This window comes from Ostrinia furnacalis, unplaced genomic scaffold, assembly GCF_004193835.3.
Source record: "Ostrinia furnacalis isolate ACB-3 unplaced genomic scaffold, ASM419383v2 OfSCF1896, whole genome shotgun sequence".
NCBI classification, from domain to species: domain Eukaryota; kingdom Metazoa; phylum Arthropoda; class Insecta; order Lepidoptera; family Crambidae; genus Ostrinia; species Ostrinia furnacalis.
Genome location: NW_021132135.1, coordinates 27,805 through 52,169, shown reverse-complemented (window position 1 = coordinate 52,169; position 24,365 = coordinate 27,805). Strand labels below are relative to the sequence as shown.

Genomic DNA, 24,365 nt, shown 5'->3' with positions numbered 1-24,365 from the left:
CCATGGGAAATGCATTTTTACTTTGTTTTTTATTTACATGCGATGGCGATGGCGACGAAACTTAGGAGAGGGTGGTGTTCCTTCTTCCGCTCTACCTTTTCCAAATGCAACGTTCACAGTTTATTTCTGTAACAAAAGAATTCCAATGTCACACGAATTTTTGCAATTCATGATTTGCAATTTCGACTCTCACGGTTTAAAAATTTAACATTCACACAAGGAAACTGCACTAGGTTAGTAAGTAAATAAAAGAGAGTACGGGTTAGCTAGGTAAGGTGCGGTGGCGGAACGGGCGGGCTGACCTAGTGGCTGCGGGCGCATCGAAAGCGACATCGCGTAATGACAGTGGCAGGGAAGGTGGCCGGGGCAGGCGCGCGCCGCGCGGACAGTGCGCGCGCACCTCGCCATGCGCACACGCTCGCCACATGGCGCGTCGCCTGGCGCTGCTCGCGCTGCTGGCGTGCGCGGCCGCCGCGCGCCGCCCGCCGCGACACTCCGCTGACATATCCGACTCCGAACCCCTCGACCCCTTCTCCCTCTGGGACGAGTACGAGGAATCCTTCGAAACCACCACTTCCCCGCGACCCACCACCTCTAAACCTAGTGCCAAAGTTATCATAAGGGGCAAGGGACCCAAAGTGAACGTGACAGTGAAAAATCCTCATGAGGATGGCAAGAAAAAAATTATCAAAACCACAAACATTAATATAGAGAGTCATACAAACTTTATTGTGACCAAAAGACCGTTAGTAAATAGCAATTCAGTGACGAAAGGTTCTCAGCGACCTGTTCTAAGTATCGGTGGAGATTATTTGTGGCTAAGTGCTGAAAATGTGAAGCAAGCGACGAGATCGACCACTAGGAAACCGCAGCCGGTGCGCCGCCCGCCCGCGAGCCGGCCCACGACGCGCCGCCCGCCCTCCAGCCAGCGACCGACGCGCCGCCCGCAGCCGCCGCGGCGTCAGTCAACCACGCGAAAACCGACAACAAGACCTATACGAAAAACAGCAAAACCTACAAAGGCACCTAATAAAAAGACGACTACTTGTTCTCCTAAAAATCCAGGATGGCTCTCTACATTTTTTCAAGAGAATAAATTAAAAAAAACACCGAAAAAACCAGTGAATTCAGGTTGGTTTTTAGGTAGGTGCTTTTTTGCTTTACGGATGTAATAATGATGAGTAATAGGTCTAACTATATAAACTATATTTAACTATGTCTAATAAATAAGATAATAAGTACTCCAAAGTCAAGTAATGATTAGTTGGCAACAAGACGCGAATAGGATTTTCACCCCATCATAAAAACTAACGCGACGACACACGGTGGATCGAAATGGCATTAAAGTGGACATAGGGATTTTTTCCGGAAAATCGAATTTTAAAAATTGCCAATCGATAGTCCTTTGCTCACTCATCACGACATGTCATATCACATTTTTCTCTAAACCTGATACTTTAGCTTAAAAAAAATAATTTGTGTTTTTTTTGTATGAAACGAGACATAAAGTGCTAATTTTCTCCGAAGACCTGCTAGATCGTGACTTGAAACAACCTAGGTCGGTATAACTGCATTATTTATTAATATTCTAAGCTATTTCCAGCTGCTCCAAACCGCAACTTAGCCTGTTAAACGATTTCGAAAAAAATTAAAAATTGACTCTTCTTGTAATTGTATTTTAGTTCTTTTTTTTTAGAAAAAGCTTCGATTACGGTACTAGAAAGTGATTTTATCGTTAGGTGACATTGTTATCTATTCTCAAAACCTGTTAAACCCTTTCTTTCCTATCAGCACATGACTTTAAAACAACAATGAAGTTACTCATACCTCGTAAATAACGTGTTTTGCGAATAAGCAGATAATGGTCAGGGGTGGGGTTTTTGTATTTTGTAGACAGCAGTTATGTATCTAGAAAACTGGACCGAAATTGAAAAATTTTACTCGACTTGGCGGTTGCACTACCGTGCCCCCAAATATTTTAGTTTTTCCTTGATTCATACACCAAACACTACTTATATTCCAAATTTGAAGCTTCTAGGTCTGCTAGAAGTGCCTTAGAATTTTGATGATCGGTGAGTCAGTCAGTCAGTCAGTCAGTGAGTGACAAAATTAAGTTACTTTGATCCGTTATAATTCTTAAACTACTGGTTCAAATTGAATGAATTTTTAAATATACCGTGTCTTTACAATGCCAGCATAGCTAATGAAAATTCAACCTTCTAGTTTTATCCACAACGAAGTTACAGGCGGTCGAAAATGGCCTGAATTGCTTCGAGAAAAGGATGGCACGGCCGTGCCGCTTTTTTGCTCGACTTGGTGGGGGCACTGCCGTGCCCCCAGATATAAACATACTTACTTAAATACTTTTTTTTTGTAAATACATATATTATTATACCAGTACATAGAAAACACCCAGACCCGTCACAAATTAAAATTCATCATTTCAATTTCTGCCCGGCCGGGAATCGAACCTGGGACCACTTGGCATAGCAGTCCGTTCTAAACCACTACACCAAACGGACCGACTATTAATGCAATTTTTATTTGTGCAATAAATCAATAATATTGTACGTACATACGAGTACAATAGCAAAGGTTGATGTTTGATTAGTATTTGATTTTTCTATGGCGCATGTTTACAAGTTTTGTTAATAACTACTCACACATTACAATTAATGCGATACATCCATACGCTGCGGCAGGTTATACAGAAGACTGAGGAGTAGGTATAACTTGCCACTATGCTTGGCGTTCTGGCGGTTTGGAGCTCGATTCTTAAGATTGTTGACAAGTATGTCTACCTTGGGCAAACGATTCAACTAGGTAGGTCCAATTTCGTGAAAGAGGTCAATCCAACTCGGCTGGGCAGCGTTCGGGAAGCTACATAGCATCTTTTCGTCCAAAATACCTCAATGCCTCAAGACGAAAGTCTTTATTAATCAGTGTGTGTTACCAGTGATGACATAGGTACGGCTCCGAAACGTAGCCTCTCACCATAGGCCTCATAAAGAAGCTCAAAGTTGCACAACGTGCTATGGAAAGGGCTATGCTCGGTGTTTCTTTACGAGATCAAATCAGAAATGAGGAGATCCGTAAACGAACTAAAGTCACTGACATATAGGGCATGAATATCGGAATCTCGGAATCTCGTAATATCGGAATCTCGGACTGCGAGATCCGATATTTCAATTCCGATATTGAGCGACCCGATATCGTAATATCGGAATCGGATAAAAGTTTTAATTTAGATTTTAAACAAAGCATTTAAACTCGCCACAACCTACCACAAAGCCCAAAGTACATGATTGGCAAAGATCAATGATTTTCTCATGTCTCTCACCATCACTTTTTGTTCCACTGCAAATATTTTAATATCTTTACTATTTATGGTTAATTTAACTTGTTCTAAATCAATTTTAGCATTTGCCATTGGTACTTGGTCAACAAAGAACGACATCTCAACTCCCTTTCAAACATTAATTTTACTGGACTATGGACCGTCAGTTCTGCGTACTATGTGCCCTGCCCATTGCCACTTCAGCTTGCTAATCCGTCGGGCTATGTCAGCGACCTTAGTTAGTTTACGGTGCTCCTCATTGCTGATTAGATCTCGTAAAGAAACACCAAGCTTATCCCTCTCCGAAGCACGTTGTTCCCTATATTCAAAGGCCACGTTTTCGAGCCGTATATCATCACTGGTAACACACACTAATTGAAGACTTTCGTCTTCATATTCGACAATTTACCTCTTTCTCGAAATTGCATCTAACTACCTAGCTGATCGTTTGTCCGAGATAGACATACTTCATCATCATCATCATCATTTCAGCCATAGGACGTCCACTGCTGAACATAGGCCTCCCCAATGCTTTCCATGTTGATCGATTGGTAGCGGCCTGCGTCCAGCGCTTCCCTGCTACCTTTACGATGTCGTCGGTCCACCTTGTAGGTGGACGTGGATAGACATACTTACTTGTCAATAATCTCGAGAATCGAGCTCCTAACCGAAACTGGGTAAGGAGCAACATGGACGTTCGACATAAGCTTCGTTTTTCCATATTCATCCGAAGGCCTACCTGTTGGGAGACTCGATTCAGATCTTCGAGCATTGTGATAAGGTCTTCCAACGGTTCTGCCTTAATACGCAAAACAGACGGACGATGAGGCAGCAAGGTTCTGAAGTGGAGGCCATGTACCGGAAAGCGCAGCGTAGGACTCATAACCACTAGGTGGACCGACGACCTCATAAAGGTAGCAGGAAGGCGCTGGATGCAGGCCGCCACCAACCGGCCATTGTGAAAATCAGCATCGGAGTCTGTGTTCAGCAGTGAACGTCCTATGACTGACATGATGATGATGATGGCTCGTGGTTTTGTGAGTTGTACATCGATAATCAAAAAGACGAAAGAGAAAAAGAGAAGAAAAAAATTTGAATATGCTTGTAATTTGTTCAATTACAAGATTTACAAGCATATTCAAGTTTTTACCACTCTCTACAATTTTTGTAACACGTGATTTGAATGACTAAAATTCGTTCCGCAAACATAAAACAGGGTAATATAATAAAGGAGTAAAAAAGTTTGTGATATGATACCTGTCATTTTACAAAAACACTTTAATTATTTGCTAGTCCATATAGGCTCATTATCAGTAACCATTCATTATCAGGTGATCCGTCTGCTCGTTTCCCTCTTGTCACATAAAAATAAAATGCAATGGATACCCATAACGTAAAAATGGTTTTAAAATACTTCAATTTTAAAGTGCTGTTTTGTACCAAATTAAAGATTTTGATTAAAATCATTATTTTATTGTAAGCAATCCAGAATTCTTACGAACATAACCAAATATTAATTTTATAGCACATGAACTCAATTCCGATATTAATATCGGAATTCCGATATTGAGATCTAATATCGGAATCCAATATCGGAATTGAAAACCTTCCGATATTACATGCCCTACTGACATAGCCTGACGGATTAGCAAGCTGAAGTGGCAATGGGCATGGCACATAGTACGCAGAACTGACGGCCGATGGGGCAGCAAGGTTCTGGAGTGGAGGCCACGTACCTGAAAACACAGTGCAATTATGGTATATGTATAAGGGGCCATCCATAAAGTACGTCACACGAATTTCATGATTTTTTGAGCCCCCCCGTCCTTGTCACAGGTGGTCACATTTCTGAGACCCCCCTCCTCCCTAGTGTGACGTAACATGTTTTGCAATTTCACATCAAAAAATTAAAACAGCAGTTCCGAAATTAATTTTATTTCCATTTAAATTAAGTACTTTTTTTTATGAAATCAACATTATATCAATTATTTGAATCAATTGAAATGTGATGTCACGAAACTTAGGACTCCCACCCCTTGTCACACCATGTCACACTTTGTCGCTTCACGCATTAGCGCCTTCCCGCCGTAGATCGCGTGACTGGTTAATCTTTAAAAAAAAAAAGAGAAACTCAACAGAATGTATGTAAAGAATTTAATACTTGAGTTTAGCATTGTAATTTTATTTTGATACGAGTACGTAGATTAAAGTAGTATTGGGTCAGGTCAGTGGAAATTGGTATAATTTTCCAGCACTTTCACAGTATATTTCACACACCATTTTTACAACATTAATATTTCGTCCTTAAGTGTCACTCCGCTCAGCGCTCAATCAAGACTGACTAATAGCACAGAATACATNATGCCGACCTTTTAACGGTAATAATAATAATGCAAAATATCCAACACACATGGTGCATTCGAAATCGCACCTTACTACTACGCTCACAAGAGCGCAATTTTTTTGTGTTCAGAATTGATTTACCTCACAGCTCAAGCGTCAGGGTTGTATAATCAAAGTAAAACTTAATTTTAAGAAGCAATTATTGTATTTACGATTGGTAAACTTTGATCTAGTGGTGTTTGTACAATCGTACCATCTCTAAAGTACCTATTAATAAACTTCAGTGTTGCGATAATTCGAAATTGGACAAACAGTTTTAAAAGGTGTACTTAGTGTCGGAAAATAGACACGGTGAAGTAAAGTTAATGTTTTTATTAGCTAAAATAATTTTTTGCTACAGTTTTTTGTCATAATAAGTATTTCAAAATTATTTAAAAAGTGTAGTTTTTTTTAATTATTTAAATCACTACAGTTAATTATTATTCCTAAATATTACGATTTTCCATTAAAGAAGAATAACAGTGCTGTTGGAACAATAAACCTTGATTGCGACGATGATCGACCGAGCGTGTATAGAAATACGCGTGTGCTCACAGGCGCGTGGCGGCCCTGACTGATTTGCAACTTGAAGTTGTCGCGCGCTGTAGGTAATTATCTCGGCCGGCATAGGCGAGTGACGGAGGCCTGCTAATAGCCCTGCTATCGAATGCCCCGCTCAATCACCCCCACAACAAGTCGGTATGCTGTGATTGGTCGACGCTTCTGATTGGCTGACGTCTCTGATTGCCTTTTGTAATTGTAGTCAAATTAACAACTCGTAACGGAAATCAATTGAAAACTAAAAAAATGTGTATAATTATAATAAAATATTTCTAAAATAAGTATAAGTATTATATTTTACCATTAAAATCGACAATAAATATTAATAAAATTACCGGTAGTTATTGAAATCATAATTGTTGCAATCCTAGTTAATTGAACCAACATAAACGGAAATCAAATAAAATACATTAGATAAAATAGGTTAATTTATTACTTCATTGTTACAATCAATTTAAAATTACTAAAATAACAATAGTTATTGTATTCATATAAATATGACCTAACAGTAGATAGAAAAGCCGGAAACATACTGGTAGAGTAAGAGTATTAATATTTTATGTAATAGAACGTAATTACGTTTTATTGCATAAAATCATACTCTACATTATGGGAATGGGGACAGTTTTCTATTAACCGACACTCATTAGACACAATAGCTGATTTAAAGGCGGGAAATTTATGCCTCGACACCGCAATATGACTTGTCTTTACCCATTGATATGACTCATATTAACGTCGTGCTCTCTACCACTTTATTAGGTTCATAAACCTAGAGACTCTACCACAAATCTGTACATAGAATGCACGGTTAATAAGTTTATTGTCACACATTAAACCTCAGTTATATTTTAACAGGTTTTGTTCAATGTATGTGTGTCAGTCACAACGCAGTGTTTAAGCAATAGAGAACTTATAAATTTTGAATTTATGATAGAGATTGTATGGAAATTAATATTTCTAAAATGATTCTATATTGATATATAAATTAACCTCTAATTTATACGAGACCATGTATTTTATTAATTTAAAAAGATGATGTTACGAGAAACTTTTTAAAAGCGTGACTGTAAAAAATAATGACTAACGTTCTTGTAGAAAATTTGAATCTGTGGCTAACCACAACCTAGGTAGACATACAAACTTTTGTTTGTACGAGTCAGAACTTTAGATTAAAAAATAATTACGTGCCTTTAGCGCGAACTCGATATCTAGACGAACCAGCTTTATACTAAGTGTGTGTATTTATATTTATTTATTTATTTATATGTCCAGTCTTTTGTCATCGTAGTGCGCTCTAGCTAAAATAATGTTTTGTATGTCTATATTTCTTAAAGTTGTGAATGCTTACCTATACTAAAACGTTTATTTTATTTGTATAGAGAACAATAGTGTCTGGACAAACCTCAAGAGGATTTAAGACACTATTTAAATTAAAGATGTAACGGCTAAATACATATATGTAATAATAAATAAAATAAATAAATGTACGGCATATAACTTAGCACGTAACGTTTTACAGGATTTTTCTCCCGGATTTATAACTGGATATCAAAAAGCAACTGGTTCGGTGCAGGCGGGTGGTTCGAGGACACGGAGCCGAAGGTCACCACCTCGACCACCACCACCACAGTGGCTCCTCTGACGGCGGCGACGAGCAACTGGTTTCAAAGTCTACTCGATTCAGAGGAGAGCGATGGTATCATCACCAGTGGAATAAGTAAGTCTTTCGTTTTGAAGAACGTACAAACATCTCCATATACATTTATGAATTAATTCCATGTACTCTAATAGGGATGTTTCCTGGGTTAAAAAGCAAGAGTTTTACTTAGTCCGTCAGTTAGCTTATCAAAAACTACTCGACACGTATTTTTGTATTTTTTACTTTTAAAAACTAATGAAAATGTAAAGTTCTTAAGAAAAGGCCCGTGACGTCATTGTGTGCGTAAAAGTGCAGCACTTTATCACGTCGCGCGGAACTTCAATGCACTATAACTTGGTAATTATTTGTTTGATTGACAGTTAAAAATATATGTGTCCAATAAGTAGTTTTTTATATTCAAATTGACGGACTAAAAAATTTTTTTAGGAAACTAGCCTATTGGAAAATAGAATGTATGAACTTATGTTGAACTTTACGTTTTCTGTGACTAAGTCATTATTTTAACTTATAATGTAGCTTAATAAAAGATGTAAATTTGAAACACTGCTTTGAGGTCACAAAATATTTTCAGCAAAGAAAACAAACAAAAAGTCCCTAAAGAAGAACTATAAAGGGTACCAGTTGCTCAGAACATATCCTGACCTGCAGTGGAAAGTCAATGAACTGTTGGACCTACAAGAAGAGGCTCAAGGCTCAGGGTTGATGTGGTGGACCTCGCCATCACTCAATGGTTCCACGGACCTGCTAGTCCCCCCGGATTTGCTAAGTGATGTTAAAGACCACTTGAAAAGTTCTAAAATTGATTTTGATGTTGTCATATGGGACTTACAGGTAAGAAAGTAAACGTATAACATTACTAACACTTTCACAGAGTAGGTAAATGAAGATAATGAGCAATGTGCCTTCTATGGAATTTATTTGATAAGATGCGCGGGAATCTGCTTGAATCGCCTATAACTTATTCTCAATGAGCTACTGTTTTGTTTGAAAAAGTGTCCTGATTCTGACAATATATTGTTATAGAAAGCCATAACGTATGAGAACCCACGGTTGTCAAAGAAGCAAAGGTTGGAATTAGAGCAACTGCGTGGCCACCCGATGACCTGGAGGAGGTACCACCGCTACGCAGACATTCTTCGCTACTTGGAATATCTGCAACATTCCCATGGCGATTTAGTCGAATTAGTACCTCTGGGTCGATCTTCAGAAGGTCTACCATTAGTGGCTGTAAAGGTAATTAAACTATAATCAAAGATAATTTATCATAATGTATTCTTAAGAGATACAATTAATTAGGCAACGATTACAATAATTAATGTTGACTTTCTTCTTTCCGTTTTCCTCATCAAGCTTACGGACGGCGAAATAATTAAAATGTTTTTTATTTTTAAGATATCGTTACCTAGTAATGACAGCTATACTAAAGACTCCAACAACAAAGATTACAAGAAGAAATGGAAGCTGCGTTCGCGCATGAAGCCTGCGGTGTGGCTGGACGGCGGGACGCATGCGCGAGAGTGGATCGCTCCCGCTGTCGCCACCTGGATTTTACATGCACTCATCGAGGGTGAAAAGGGTTTAGGTGGGTAGTTTTACAATTTACAGCTTTTGGTCTAATACTAATATTTTGTAGAGCTAATCTCAGAAACTTAATGGTCCGGTTTAAAAAAATTTTTTCTGTTGGATTGGACAACCAATAAATAGGAGCAGATTTTCAACCGACTTCAAAAAAGGAGGAGGTTCTCAATTCGACCCGTATGTTTTTTTTTTTTCTATGTTTGTTACGCGATAACTCCGCCAATTATGAACCGATTTGAACAAATCTTTTTTCGGCGTATAGGTAATACCTCAAGAGTGGTCCCATTTAAATTTAATAATAGAAAAAACAACCCCCAAGGGTGGAAAATTGGGGATGAACTTTTTTATACGCAATATCTCCGCCGATTATAAATCAATTTGAACGATTATTTTTTTGTTGAATAGGTATTATCAAAAGGGTGGTTTCATGCGAATTTGAAGAAAATATTTCACCCCCAAGGGTGGAAAATTGGGGATGAACTTTTTTATAGGCAATATTTTTAATTTTTAGTTTTTTTTTTGTGTTCACGCATTTGAAGTCGGTTTTATTTTTTTTAAAAGTTAATATCAATGAAAAATGTTGGGAAAACGGGAAAAATTATTCATAGGGATTTCACGCTTACAAAGTTCCGGGCATAGCTAGTAATATTTAATCATAAAAACAGAATCTAACTATAGCGATCAGTAGATACCTCGCCCATTTCACCAGCAGCGGTAGGTATCATATATCATTTCTTACTCAGTCTCTCTAAAACCTTCTATAGCTCATGATAGCTATTATACATGAGCGTTTTACGAAATCGAACATCAGGGAAGAACTAAAAATATCTAAGGATAAGGGAAGAATATCATTACTGGTATAATTGTCTGTGGATTTTATCATTGTCACCTAACATCAAAAATAAAATACAGCCCTACTATAATAAGGCTTGTTTGAAGAAAACCCAACATTCTAGTCCAGTCATTTAAGCTTAAATTAGGTAAGAATCTCGGAATTCGAGATACCCAGCTGTAAGTCTGTAAATACTTGTATATTGACGCCCTGAAACTTGTCTCAAAACCTACATATGGTAGGGTGTAAGCAACTATTAAATTTTAAGGTCAAAGGTCACAAAAATCGGTTTTTTGCGCTTTTTTTGGAAATATCTCATTTCCTATGGGTTTTTTGCTATTTGTATTTATTATCAATATTATAGAATACTAAATTCTCTACAAATTTTGTATAAAAAAAAATTTTATACGGTGAAAAGTTTTCGAGATAAAGGGCGGAGAGCGCGCGGTCACTGCATCACTTCAGGTCAACTTAAGTGGTTTAGGTTTTTCATACAAAAGGATTTTCCCGCTAATTCCCGTGGGAATTTCGGTAATTACTTGTTGTAAATAAGCTTTAAGTTTACTAAGGTACCTACATGCCAAATTTCAAGCGTCTAACTTCCGTTAAGCGTTTAGATTTTTCATACAAAAGGATTTTCCCGCTAATTCCTGTTCCCGTGGGAATTCCTAAGTAAACTATAACCTGCCCAGGTGTATGAAGAATAATTGTAACAAGTTTCGTTAAAATCCGTCGAGTAGTTTTTGTTTCTATAAGGAACATACAGACGGATTTTTTTTTTTTCTATGTTTGTTACGCGATAACTCCGCCAATTATGAACCGATTTGAACAAATCTTTTTTCGGCGTATAGGTAATACCTCAAGAGTGGTCCCATTTAAATTTAATAATAGAAAAAACAACCCCCAAGGGTGGAAAATTGGGGATGAACTTTTTTATACGCAATATCTCCGCCGATTATAAATCAATTTGAACGATTATTTTTTTGTTGAATAGGTATTATCAAAAGGGTGGTTTCATGCGAATTTGAAGAAAATATTTCACCCCCAAGGGTGGAAAATTGGGGATGAACTTTTTTATAGGCAATATTTTTAATTTTTAGTTTTTTTTTTGTGTTCACGCATTTGAAGTCGGTTTTATTTTTTTTAAAAGTTAATATCAATGAAAAATGTTGGGAAAACGGGAAAAATTATTCATAGGGATTTCACGCTTACAAAGTTCCGGGCATAGCTAGTAATATTTAATCATAAAAACAGAATCTAACTATAGCGATCAGTAGATACCTCGCCCATTTCACCAGCAGCGGTAGGTATCATATATCATTTCTTACTCAGTCTCTCTAAAACCTTCTATAGCTCATGATAGCTATTATACATGAGCGTTTTACGAAATCGAACATCAGGGAAGAACTAAAAATATCTAAGGATAAGGGAAGAATATCATTACTGGTATAATTGTCTGTGGATTTTATCATTGTCACCTAACATCAAAAATAAAATACAGCCCTACTATAATAAGGCTTGTTTGAAGAAAACCCAACATTCTAGTCCAGTCATTTAAGCTTAAATTAGGTAAGAATCTCGGAATTCGAGATACCCAGCTGTAAGTCTGTAAATACTTGTATATTGACGCCCTGAAACTTGTCTCAAAACCTACATATGGTAGGGTGTAAGCAACTATTAAATTTTAAGGTCAAAGGTCACAAAAATCGGTTTTTTGCGCTTTTTTTGGAAATATCTCATTTCCTATGGGTTTTTTGCTATTTGTATTTATTATCAATATTATAGAATACTAAATTCTCTACAAATTTTGTATAAAAAAAAATTTTATACGGTGAAAAGTTTTCGAGATAAAGGGCGGAGAGCGCGCGGTCACTGCATCACTTCAGGTCAACTTAAGTGGTTTAGGTTTTTCATACAAAAGGATTTTCCCGCTAATTCCCGTGGGAATTTCGGTAATTACTTGTTGTAAATAAGCTTTAAGTTTACTAAGGTACCTACATGCCAAATTTCAAGCGTCTAACTTCCGTTAAGCGTTTAGATTTTTCATACAAAAGGATTTTCCCGCTAATTCCTGTTCCCGTGGGAATTCCTAAGTAAACTATAACCTGCCCAGGTGTATGAAGAATAATTGTACCAAGTTTCGTTAAAATCCGTCGAGTAGTTTTTGTTTCTATAAGGAACATACAGACGGACAGACAGACAGACAAAAATTTTACTGATTGCATTTTTGGCATCAGTATCGATCACTAATCACCCCCTGATAGTTATTTTGAAAATATATTTCATGTATAGAATTCTGTCCGTCTGTATGTTCCTTATAGAAACAAAAACTACTCGACGGATTTTAACGAAACTTGGTACAATTATTCTTCATACACCTGGGCAGGTTATAGTATACTTAGGAATTCCCACGGGAACAGGAATTAGCGGGAAAATCCTTTTGTATGAAAAATCTAAACGCTTAACGGAAGTTAGACGCTTGAAATTTGGCATGTAGGTACCTTAGTAAACTCCAAGCTTAGTTACAACAAGGAATTCCCGAAATTCCCACAGGAATTAGCTGGAAAATCCTTTTGTGTGAAAAATCTAAACCGCTGAAATAGACCTGAAGTGATGCAGTGACCGCGCGCTCTCCGCCCTCTATCTCGAAAACGGTTCACCGTATAAAAAAAGTTTTTAAACAAAATTTGTAGAGAATTTAGTATTCTACAATATTGATAATAAATACAAATAGCAAAAAACCCATAGGAAATGAGATATTTCTAAAAAAAGCGCAAAAAACCGATTTTTGTGACCGTTGACCTTGAAATTTAATAGTTGCTTACACCCTACCATATGTAGGTTTTGAGACAACTTTTAGGGTGTCAATATACACGTATTTACAGACTTACAGCTGGGTATCTCCAATTCCGAGGTGAACTTACTATAATGACTGGACTATTCCGCAGGGGCCGAGTACGAGGTTCTGAAGCAGGCAGACTTCTACATCATGCCTGTGTTGAACCCAGACGGCTATGAGCATACGCACACACACGACCGCTTATGGAGGAAGACGCGTTCGCGACTGCCCGATCACTCCGACGACTACTATGTAGGCTGGTGAGTGAGCCACTATACCACGGTAACCTTTTGCAGTTTTCTTAATTTTTTTACCCCTAAACAACGAAGAAGCTTATTAAACTAATTGCCTGTGCTATTGACTGTTTGTGTGTAAGAGCTGATTAGGTACTATAAAGATGTAAACCAACACCATCTATTAACATGAACTTAGTATGCATTGTATGAACCAACCTCCGTGAGTGCCTAGGTAACGATCGGTACGCTGCGGTCGATTCAAAGCACTACTAGTAAGTAATACAGTAGATAATTAAATACTTGTAACTGGAAGAGAAAACTAGACTCGCAGTCATTACCTGCGTTGCACGCGACAACGTAAGAGGACATTAGGCTTGAGAACTGAGCCAGCGTATCACGGAAAAACCAACCATTTTTAGATTTCTCCCGAAGTCTTCGAATATCTCAAGCCTGTATTTGCTATTTCCTGACCTCATATCAAACAAAAACCTAAACCACTCAAAGTTATTGTGACCCTGAAGGTCAAGTAAAAGCGTTCACGTGTTTAACTGTCCTCGGTAAACTAGTTTCACTGTTATCTTCTTATTTGACCAAAGTATACAATACACGTGTTTCCTGTGAAAGTGCAAACAAGGTTTGTTTATACGGTTAATTTAAATTATAAAACATTTTACACCAAATTGGTTTCAAATTCCATCAATTAAAATGAAATTAAGGACCTATTACTTAGGTACTAATGAAACTAAATGCTTAGAAAGGTTAATCAACCTTTCTAAGCATTTAGTTTCATTAGTCATCATAATTTAGTTTCAAAAGTCATCATAATCTGATTGATATCAATTACTAAGTACAAAGTGACGTGGCGTGCTTCGGTTACTTACAAAATTCAATGTGAGACTATGAAATATTTGTAGCATTTGCATTACCTACCATTTGGCCAGCTTGGCCGCAGAGGGTTATTTTTGATCGTCTGCGCCTACCAACTTTTCCCAATGATGTTTCACTTTTTTATTTAGCTTAGGTATTTTCTAATTATATGTATGTTTTATCTATAAATTACCAGGTTTCCATGGAACTGGGGCCGCACAGAGTGCGTGGGTGTGGACGCTGACCGCAACTGGGACTACCACTGGGGCGAGAAGGATGCCTCGCGGGACCCCTGTGCAGATAACTACGCTGGCCCACACCCCTTCAGCGAGCCTGAAACGCGCGCCGTGTCCGAGTTCCTGGCGGAACACAGAGACCTTATAAAGGTAGGGGCTGAAGGTAGAACTTTCAACATCAAAATAAAAAATCAAAGTCAAAAATATTTTATTTAATTTTGACAACTGGTGGCACTTATGAACACATCTACCTTAATCTTACGTTACATATAATAGATGTTGACAAGTCAGTAAGTTTAACTTTATATAAGTAAGCCTCTCTGAATACATAAATACCTCGGTAAATGGCGTGAGGTTGATAGAGAATGAGGATAAGGACTTTGTTGCAGATACTTATGAGGCTATATTTATTTATACACGAACTCGTACCTACCTTTAAGTAAAAGATAACGATAATATCGAGTATTGTATTTATTCAGTGGCGGCGTAGCATGGGTTGGCACCCGGGGCGATCACCCCCCCATCCCCCCCCCGTCATAAGTCCTAAGGCACACCCTGGTGCCCCCCAGAAATAAAAAAANGTATCATGACATAGACCGCAGTGAGTATAATCTGCGCGACCTGTGTCACCCCCTGATGCTTGGCACCCGGGGCGGACCGCCCCCACCGCCCCCCCCTTACGCCGCTACTGTATTTATTAAATTTAATTCAATTACTCATTTGGTTTGGGGGAAAATCTCAAATGGAAAAGGAAATTATAAGTTTATCTTGAAATTTTCTCTTCATCAACTTAAAACAAGTTTCCCTGTGGGCTAAATAATTTGTAACGATAATGCCTGCTCAGAATATAGGCCGGCACAGTTTCCTTTTCTAGAAAATAATAATTGCATCTCTATAGCTTGCAGAACCAGTTTTCTTTGCAGGAAATGATTACAATACTTACTGCCATTTGAAAGTGGGGAGCGTACTCGTCTTTGTAACTGCTAAACAGTTATTAACGAAAATTAAGCTATGAATTCAAGAGCCTCTTGTTCCCACCTTTTCACTGCCTTGTCTTTCCAGATCGAACCACATAGCAACAAGTGTTTTGGAACATGTTAAAAAAAAGCTTTTTTCTCGGAGTCCTTTGTACGAGGAAAAATAAGTCGGCAACCAGTTATAACAACCGCTTTTAACACGTCAACGTCCCATTAGTTGGGGATCCAGGCGTAATTTTATAACATTACTAAAGGTGACCCAAGCACACGAGGCGGGTGGGTGGTTGTCCTTCCTTAACATTGACACTGATCTTATTATTATAACTAGCGGCCGCCCGCGACTTCGTACGCGTGGATCCCGTTTTACCCCTAGGAGAGGAGTTTCGTAAAATACTTAGCGGATGCCTATGTCATTTTACATCTAAATCTAAATTTCAGCCCGATCCGCCCAGTGGTTTGGGTTGTGCGTTGATAGATCACTATATCAGTCAGTCAGTCACCTTCGAGTTAATACGAGTATTTAGAACTATACGATTTAGCATTCGCATACCAACTCGTATCGTTTAAGAAGCGAAGTATAGTGAAGAATTCTTTGGTGGTTTATTGTACCCAGTGTATTGTGATAATAAACAGAAAAGAAGAGTAACCTAGAGCTATCTTTAATTTATTCAACTTATTTACAATAATAATATGGCCAGGAGCAGGAGCCCGCTGCGCGGTTTACCAAAACGAAGTAAGAGTTTTTGTAAAAGTTTTTTATCGAAGTCAGAATTAAAAGCATTATAAATAAGAAGACTTTATGTTTTCTGCCAGTCAGCAAACAAGTATGTCGCAGGTCAGGGCAGCGTTGTTAAAAATAGACATATCTACAACAGACTAACAAAAGTTCAACTCTTTAAAATAACAAAAAATCAATTTTATTGTGTCTGGTCCCCGTAACAAAAGGATCTACTTTAGTGCGACTTTCTTTCTTTCTTTCAATGACATGACGAGCTTGTATTGCATAGTGCTATTAATTTATCTGCAATGCTATTTTGTATTGTACCAAAGTAGAATTTATAAATTTAGGCGTTAGACAAAGAATAAAGTCCATTTGCCTCAATGTCCAAGCCAAAGTCAAAGCCTTAATGAGCGACAGACTTTTAGTGGCACTAGTGTCATCAAGTAGATACACTAGACCAGCGCTACAATAGATAGAAATCAGAAGTAGTTTCTATTCTGTTGCCTTCAAGTATAGCAATTTATCATTCTCGCAAACCCGTAAAGGTAGACCGCACGCCGATCGTAGATCGTCAAACGCGGGAAATTGTGACGGAATACGGTGTTTGCCTACATAGTCACTTTCAAAACATTTTCTACTACACTTTCAAGGTGAGCACCTATGATTCATAATTTTAAATTGCACTTTATTATCAGCAAAGCAGAAAAAAATATTATTATTAGACGTGTAAAGTAACAGCTTTTTATCATTTTAATGGAAGTGATCAGTTATCCTAGCTACACAATCTTAGGCTGATTTGCACCATCTAATTTTGACCGTAACTGTAACGTTAACCGGTGTTTTTTGTATGGAATTTGACAGATTTTTACGCTTGTCAAAGTTAAAGTAAGATGGTTTGCAGTCTAAAGAGACGCAGCGCAAAATCAAATTGGTAAAAAACCTTAGGTTAAAAGGGCTTCATGACCATTCGATTTAAAAGTTCTAGACTGGTGTAGATTGGAACCTTTATCCAACAACGGAATAGAATTCAAAATACCTAGTAGATCCCGAGATCACTTTCGTGGTTAGCGGATGTAATCATGACATCTCATGTTCATGTTGTTGTCAATAAATTAAAACTGACCTATCCAGACCACATAGGTTTACTTGCAGAAATCTTCATACATACTCGTACACGTCGATAACTCTTCTTTCAGGTATTTATCACTCTGCACGCGTACTCTCAGTCCTGGCTGGTGCCGAGCACGCACGCGCACGCGCCATTCGCCGACGACGGAGTCCTCATGGAGATGGGCAAGCTGGCCACCATCGCACTGGCAGACCTGTACGGCACTAAATACCAGGTTAGGGTCTAAAAATAACTAACTACACTATTTCTCTCCAAATGGAAAGTAGAAAGTACGCAATGCCTGCGTCTAAGAACCAATCAATGCGAATATAAATTTTATACATCATTCAATTCAACAATCATAACTGCCTATTTACGCGTTCATGGAACATTTTCCCATTAATCTTTTACATTAGCTACCTACCTACCTAAGTGCGCCTGTATGGGTGTAACCTAAAATTGAATTCAGATTAAAGCCGAGAGTGGTTGTACCTAATTAGCTATTTAATTATTTACTCGGAATTTATAATTCTATCCGCGCTCCAAATATCCAAACAAATCCATTAGGCCATTGATGCGTGATTGAGTAACAAACACATACTTTCACATCCCTATCAAATGTGATTTGTACAATGAACATGCTAAAACTCGTCTAAGTAATTTGCCGCCGCAGCTCGCAGCTGAAACTTTTGTTTTCCATGAAATACTTACTCGTTTATTTTTTATTTCAGATTGGTACAGCTTCTGAAATACGGCAACCTGCTTCCGGAATGGCGCATGATTGGGCAAAAGCACGTGCTGGAATCAAGTTTTCCTATCACGTCGATCTCAGAGACTCGTATGGGCCTTACGGATTTTTGCTGCCGGGAGCTCAAATAGTGTCAACTGCCCGTGAAACCTGGCAGGCGGTTAAAGCTATCGTAGATAATTTATCTCCGTCGTAAATAAAATAAAGCAAAACGAGAAAGTATAATTTTGTAGGCTCAGAATTACTTACCTCTCTTGGCTAACACACATGGACTACGAAAAAAGGAGGTTTTAAAATACGTATTAATCTTTACGTTAAGAGAAAGAACTAATTTAATAATCTCAAACCTAATAAGAAAAAAAATCCTAGAGACGAATTAACTTGATAAGATAAACAAAAGATTTTTATCATTTGAATTTGATTTAATAAAAATAGAAAACAATTCGACCTAATACGACGTAGACCTACTTACCTACGTTAGTACTACGGCAACTACGACTACCTTCATTATTTTATTATGCACTAACTCTTGCGAGTTTATGACAGCTTAGGCATAGCTAATTTATTACGAGAATAACTATATCCAATTAGTTGAGACACAAACAACGGATTTGGAGTCGTGGTGGTTATAACGGTGAAACTAGGTAAATTACATGAATAGGCTGTAGAGAAAATGAAGCAGTCAGCAGTTAATTGCTATGGAAAACTTAGCTAATAAATGTTTGTGATTGTTGGGAACAATCATAGTGAGACCTTCTTAGTTTATTTATTAATGGAATGGACACAGGACCTACAACCCATTCGAGTTAACTGCGCATCTTGCAGCCGTGACGTCACTTCGAAGTTCTGGTATGGGACGAACGTGGGGAGGTGTTCGGGTGAGTTCGAGGGAGAGTCGCATTCCAGCGAGGTGCGCAGTTAACTCGACCGGTTGTACATTACTATACATACTTATATACTTCACAAACAACATTTGGTTATGTAGAAGTCACATTAATTACTTGATTTTTGTAATAAATAAAATAAATAAATTAAAAGTGTTTGACTTTGTATTCTATTTGTAGTCTATAGTTTACCCACTTAAAATGTCGGCGAGGTTGTGCGCTGTGCGATATTATGTACTACATAATAAAATATTAATGAAACGAAGATATCTTAATCCACCTACTTTTACGGGTAGGCCTCCTTGCAGTGGCGGATTTATAGATTTGCCGCCCGTAGGTATTGGATCTTGTTTGACTGGCCTTGCGAACATTGATATATTCGTATCCGAAATAACGTACCTACTTTGTGTATGTAAAAAATAATTATGAACTAAATCTGCCGCCCCATATAATTTGCCGCCTTAGGCTTCAGCCCAGCCTGCTGGTAAATCCGTCACCGCCTCCTTGTGTGTGTAGCAATATGTGTAGCAATCCTCTGAATTTTACTACCCCCAATTTCTTCTTCTTCTTCTTTTTTGATGATGTTGGCAATACACGTCGAGGTCGACTTGATTTGTGCCATTTTCAAGTATACAGGGTGTTAGGTAAATGGGTATACAGGGTGGAATTTTGTAATGCCACCTGATTTTCTCTGGGGATATCTGAAGTCCACTACTGATAAACTACGGAATTCAATGCCAACAATCGTTGCGTTATTGCCGATGTATGGCCCCAGTTGCTCGAAAAAGAAATTGAAAATTGGACATCTCGATTACGCTATATTTGAGCCAACCGTGGCGCCCTTTGTCCCGAAATCATTTTGAAGCATAAGTAAATGGCATAAGAACATCTTTAAAACAAAACCAATACCATGTCAATCTAACATATTTTTACATACTTTATTTCATTTTAAAGTTCTATACCTCTAAAAAAACATCCTATACTTAACCCTAACTATCGATGCAATAAAAATACAGGATGTAATTTTTAACAGATTTTAGTTCATTCGATTTCCGGGTGTGGCAAGCACATTTTTGGAAATCTTTGAATGCAATTCTATTTCTTTTCAAAAATAAAGGAATGTTTTCTTTGAGATTTTTTTTCTATCTACAATATTAAGAGTACTTTCCCTCTAGGTGGCATTACAAAATTCCACCCTGTATGAGCCGACACTAGCCCATGTTAACATGGTCATATAAATGGTATGGTGAAGTCAGAAAATTGATAATAATATCTTCATTTTAATTATTGTAATTTTCATACAAATCGGATTTTATAAAATTTATTTTGTATGAAAATTTAAATAAATTAAATGATGATATCAAATTTCTGACTTCACCATACTATTTATATGCCCATGTTAACATGGGCTAGTGTCGGTGTGTAGTAGTGATTTACCTAACACCCTGTATAAGTGATACGAGTTACAAAATGAGATCAAGCAAATCAAGTAATGATATGATATGAAGGCATAATAATATGCATATGAAGGATGATAGATGATACCCCTTTCCACCACCCTTTTTGTCTCACTAAAGTTGTGGTGCTTTACTGAGACCTCCTATGGACAACTTGAGAGAACCAGAAGAATCACGATGCACTGCTCTGCTTCACTTTCCCACACTCATGCACGTTCACGAAAACTCAATGGTTAATAATTACCACCATTATTACGCATTATAGTCGCCCAAACACGAATTTGAGGAAATAAAACAAAGCCGCTAACATGACACTTCAGATTCCCGCCAAGAAGTCTTTATTTCCAAAATACTGGACTGTCCTATCGATGACATTGACAGTGGGGCGCCACCGTCAATACCGGATCGCTGGTTCCGATTTTTGCCATGTTGGAAACCATATAGTTGAACGATGGTAGCGCCCCCCTGTCATTGAGATTGGTGGGACAGTTCAGCGTGGGTCGTCTATACCCCACAGATTAGTCTACCCCCAATTTGTCCATTGCGATAAAACTTGTTTTTTTTTAAAGTATTAAAGTTCCTATTCAACAAACAATACAAAGGAATTCTTTGATACATTTACTCTAAAAAAAATATTTAAAAGAGCCGTGTTTCGGTTATGGTTTCGGACCTCATAAATATCAGAATTTCTCGGCTAGTTCGGACCAAAAACCGGTTAGGACATGAGGGTGTTTGGCGGCAAATAGCGCTGGCTAGCAGCGCTAGCAAATAAAATGGCGACCTTTTAGCGGTAAGTGCTGTCACTGTAAAAAAACTATATGGGAAACGTTACTTTGGAAGTTAAGCAAACGTGGCTGCCATGGCAAACGCCATTTTGCTAGCAAATTCTAACAATGCTATTTTCGGCTGAGCGCTGCCAAATTTGTCATTTCATTACTGTCATCTTTGACATTGACACTTACATTATAAATAAACTTGACAAAATCAATTTGAGAAATCGTTTTCAATCTTAGTTTTCAATTTAATTTAAATAGGTAGACAGTGATCAGATTTTTCGCTAAAAACATGGATATTGAAGAGAATACAATGACTGAATTGGCTAAGGTTTCAAAAATAGATCCTACAGAATTTGACGTTACAATAAGTGCACTTTTATTGGGATTAGGAGCTGAAAAATACGTCGAAATATTTAGGTAAAGTTTACTTTGAGAATCTAAATAATCTTCCTTAACATCATCATCACCTACCTACAATCCTGCATCCAGTGTTCTTTTAGTTTACCTACTCTTTCTTTAATCTTAAATATTTTGTATTCGTCTACTTCGTCTATCAACCAACAGCCAATCGTTATGGTAATATTTTATAAATTATTAAAACATTTTTTAGAAAGAATAATATTGGCCAGTGCACTTTGGCAGAACTATCTGAAGAAGATTTGATAAAGTTGGGCATAGATGATTCTGAAATTAGGAACAAGTTGCTGGAAGAAGTTAAAAACTTGCCTCTCTATGAAGAAACTGCTGAGCAGTTGTAAGTGCGATTTTATTGATATTTTTTTAAATATTCGTAGCATCACCAATTTATTGTATATTTTTTTGTTACAGATCAAAGGTTAACATTAATTTAGGTCCTATAGAAGTTGTAGAAATTCTTGAAGAAAGTTCCCAGCATTTGTATCGTATCTACTTAAGTGTATTAGCAAATACATTAGCTGTAAAAAAGACTAAAAGAATTTCTGACTGTTTAGTTTATAAAGACAAATATGCATCTGATGTGGCAATTGCTACACTTAGTGAGATTACTAACATTTTAAATTCAATGGACATATCAATACATACTCAACTTAAGGTAACTATAAAATATTCTTTGCACAAACAAACTATGGAATGTCGGAGTAGACATGAGCCTTATATACCAATCTTACCATAAACTTTTATTTTTCAGACATTAACACGAGATCCTGGCCAAAGCAAAAATAAGAAGATAATTGTTGGCGCGGTAGGCAGTGCAGTCATTGCAGTGTTGACAGTGCTATTTGTACGGTCTTTAAAAGACCTTAAATAAACATTTTGATATACATAATTATATATCTGAATACTGTTACAGGCATGATAGTGTACTTATTGACTTGTATAACTAGGAAAATACTAAGTATTTTAAAGTATGTAGATAGGTTTCTGGAACTCAAGGTTGTTATTTTTTTATATGTAAAGTACACTATCACCCTTGCACTCTCATATAAATGTAACTAACTACCTCCTAAAAATATTTTTTGTATATACATACATAATCTCCAAGGAAACTTATATTACTATAGGTAGTTTTACATTATATATCCCTTAATATATTCATGTGTAAATCTAAGTGTTTGTCTTTGTTTTAAACTTTACTTAAGAGATAAAATCCTTAAAATAAACTTTTATACATACTTATTCAAAATAATGAGGATACCTAAGTGTAAATTCTTTAAAATAAATTCTCGGAGTTACATTTTTCTTGTATTCATACTGGCAAAACTCAAAGCCTAGGTGTAAGCTATCCACACTATATATTAACTTTAAGTAATACATAGTAATACAATGGTCGAGTTGGCGCAAATAAAGGCCCAAAAACCAATAATAATAATAACACTGCACAACAGCATTTCTGATGATTGGGTTATGTTACATGATATTAGTCTAATTTTTAATGACGATTTCAAATCTGTGATTGAAATGTCTGTATCAGCTCTGGTTAAAAAAATATGACACTTGGGTCTTTTTGTACTAAAACACTCTTTTTTTAGAGATGATCCTATTTTATGAAGTTGTTAAGTTGAAAAAACTTTCTTTTATTTGACTTCCTTGCTGAAGCTGAAGGCAAACAGCTCTTCTGAATGCTTCAACAGCAGTCAGCCATCATGTGTGCATTCCAGTGGCCCTGATAGCGTCCCTCTATCGTACGAAGGCCCTGGTGGATTTGCTCGCCATGTTCTTCACTTAGATCCTTAAGAGTTGTGAGAAAATTGTTCAGGTGATTGCGAAGAGAGTATAATTTGATGTTTATATTACATCCAACCAAAAACAGGTTTGTAAGAGACTCATACGTTATAAGATGTGTACGAATAGTAAGATTTTTTCGGATTTTCCAAAAAAAAAAAAATTAATATGCCAAAATAACTCATTCCATGTTTTTTCTGAAGACTTGAAGATCCTAGATCTCTGAAACGATCGTTTAAACCATCTTGGATACATGGTTTTGAAATTTTCGGGTCACATTCAAAGTCTCTACCACACTGCCAGCTTTCGCCTCAAAATCTTCCTGTGAAGTATCAGCATGAGGTTCAGGTGACTTCTTAGGGTTGAAAAGACGTCTACGTGCCAAACGTATGCAAGGAATTACCATTTAGTTCATATTTTTTGGTTAATACCATTTCTGTTCAAAAATAAAAATAACCGTCGTCGCGATGGTTCAAGGGTTCCTTTTAGATCATAGCGGTTTCGTACCTAAATCTACACATATTCTTATTTGTTCACAAACGTAAAAACTCAACGCATCTTTTCCACGCCTTTTGCGGAATTCAAGGCTTATCTTTAATTTCCACTGGGTCCCCAAACTAATTTTTTTAAGCCAATTTTACGAACTTTATCACATTTAAAAGGATTATTTCAACATATCCTCTCCGCAAATGAAACAAAATTGATTTAGATCATTCACACTAGCACTTCTTAATGCTACCATATTAAATTATACAAAGAAAACATAGTATTTTTTGAACTGTCGGCGAATTAAGACTGAAATTTAGCATTTTTTGAGTGAAAGCTATAACACGTAAACAAGAGCTGCTACGAAAAAATGGACGGCAGATTCAGAATCAGCGACGTCAAATTAGTAAACATCATGTAATGAAAGTCAATCATCAGCCAAAAGTTGCAATTTTGTTGTGCAGTGTAATAAATA

General features: G+C 37.2%; 2 protein-coding genes across 5 annotated transcripts; both read left to right on the top strand.

The window, feature by feature from the left end:
* The first annotated feature begins 399 nt into the window (after window positions 1-399).
* LOC114353989 (carboxypeptidase A2) lies at window positions 400-19,125 on the top strand. Of its 4 annotated transcripts, none has more exons than XM_028306203.1 (9): window positions 400-1,131; window positions 7,857-8,000; window positions 8,515-8,774; window positions 8,967-9,176; window positions 9,336-9,525; window positions 13,302-13,452; window positions 14,492-14,681; window positions 17,426-17,572; window positions 18,069-19,125. In XM_028306203.1, exons 1-9 carry the CDS (start codon window positions 426-428, stop codon window positions 18,279-18,281), a joined length of 2,211 nt encoding a protein of 736 aa, XP_028162004.1. In that variant the 5' UTR covers window positions 400-425; the 3' UTR covers window positions 18,282-19,125. The 4 variants fall into 4 exon arrangements, with proteins under 4 accessions (XP_028162004.1, XP_028162002.1, XP_028162003.1 ...); XM_028306201.1 differs by having other exon boundaries at window positions 7,803-8,000; XM_028306202.1 differs by having other exon boundaries at window positions 400-1,143.
* Window positions 19,126-21,384: 2,259 nt separating this feature from the next.
* On the top strand, window positions 21,385-22,787 carry LOC114353975 (uncharacterized). The gene is made up of 4 exons (XM_028306176.1): window positions 21,385-21,619; window positions 21,813-21,956; window positions 22,031-22,274; window positions 22,371-22,787. Exons 1-4 carry the CDS (start codon window positions 21,492-21,494, stop codon window positions 22,488-22,490), a joined length of 636 nt encoding a protein of 211 aa, XP_028161977.1. The 5' UTR covers window positions 21,385-21,491; the 3' UTR covers window positions 22,491-22,787.
* The last annotated feature ends 1,578 nt before the right edge of the window (window positions 22,788-24,365 follow it).

What these genes read in the sequence shown, in the direction of transcription:
- LOC114353989 (XM_028306200.1), top strand. Translation starts at nt 426, where the DNA reads ATGGCGCGTCGCCTGGCGCTGCTCGCGCTGCTGGCGTGCGCGGCCGCC. An exon ending in TTGTCATATGGGACTTACAG is followed by an intron (nt 8,775 to 8,966) that starts GTAAGAAAGTAA and finishes ATATTGTTATAG; the next exon opens with AAAGCCATAACGTATGAGAA. An exon ending in TACCATTAGTGGCTGTAAAG is followed by an intron (nt 9,177 to 9,335) that starts GTAATTAAACTA and finishes TTTATTTTTAAG; the next exon opens with ATATCGTTACCTAGTAATGA.
- LOC114353975 (XM_028306176.1), top strand. Translation starts at nt 21,492, where the DNA reads ATGGATATTGAAGAGAATACAATGACTGAATTGGCTAAGGTTTCAAAA. An exon ending in AAATACGTCGAAATATTTAG is followed by an intron (nt 21,620 to 21,812) that starts GTAAAGTTTACT and finishes AACATTTTTTAG; the next exon opens with AAAGAATAATATTGGCCAGT. An exon ending in GAAGAAACTGCTGAGCAGTT is followed by an intron (nt 21,957 to 22,030) that starts GTAAGTGCGATT and finishes TTTTTGTTACAG; the next exon opens with ATCAAAGGTTAACATTAATT.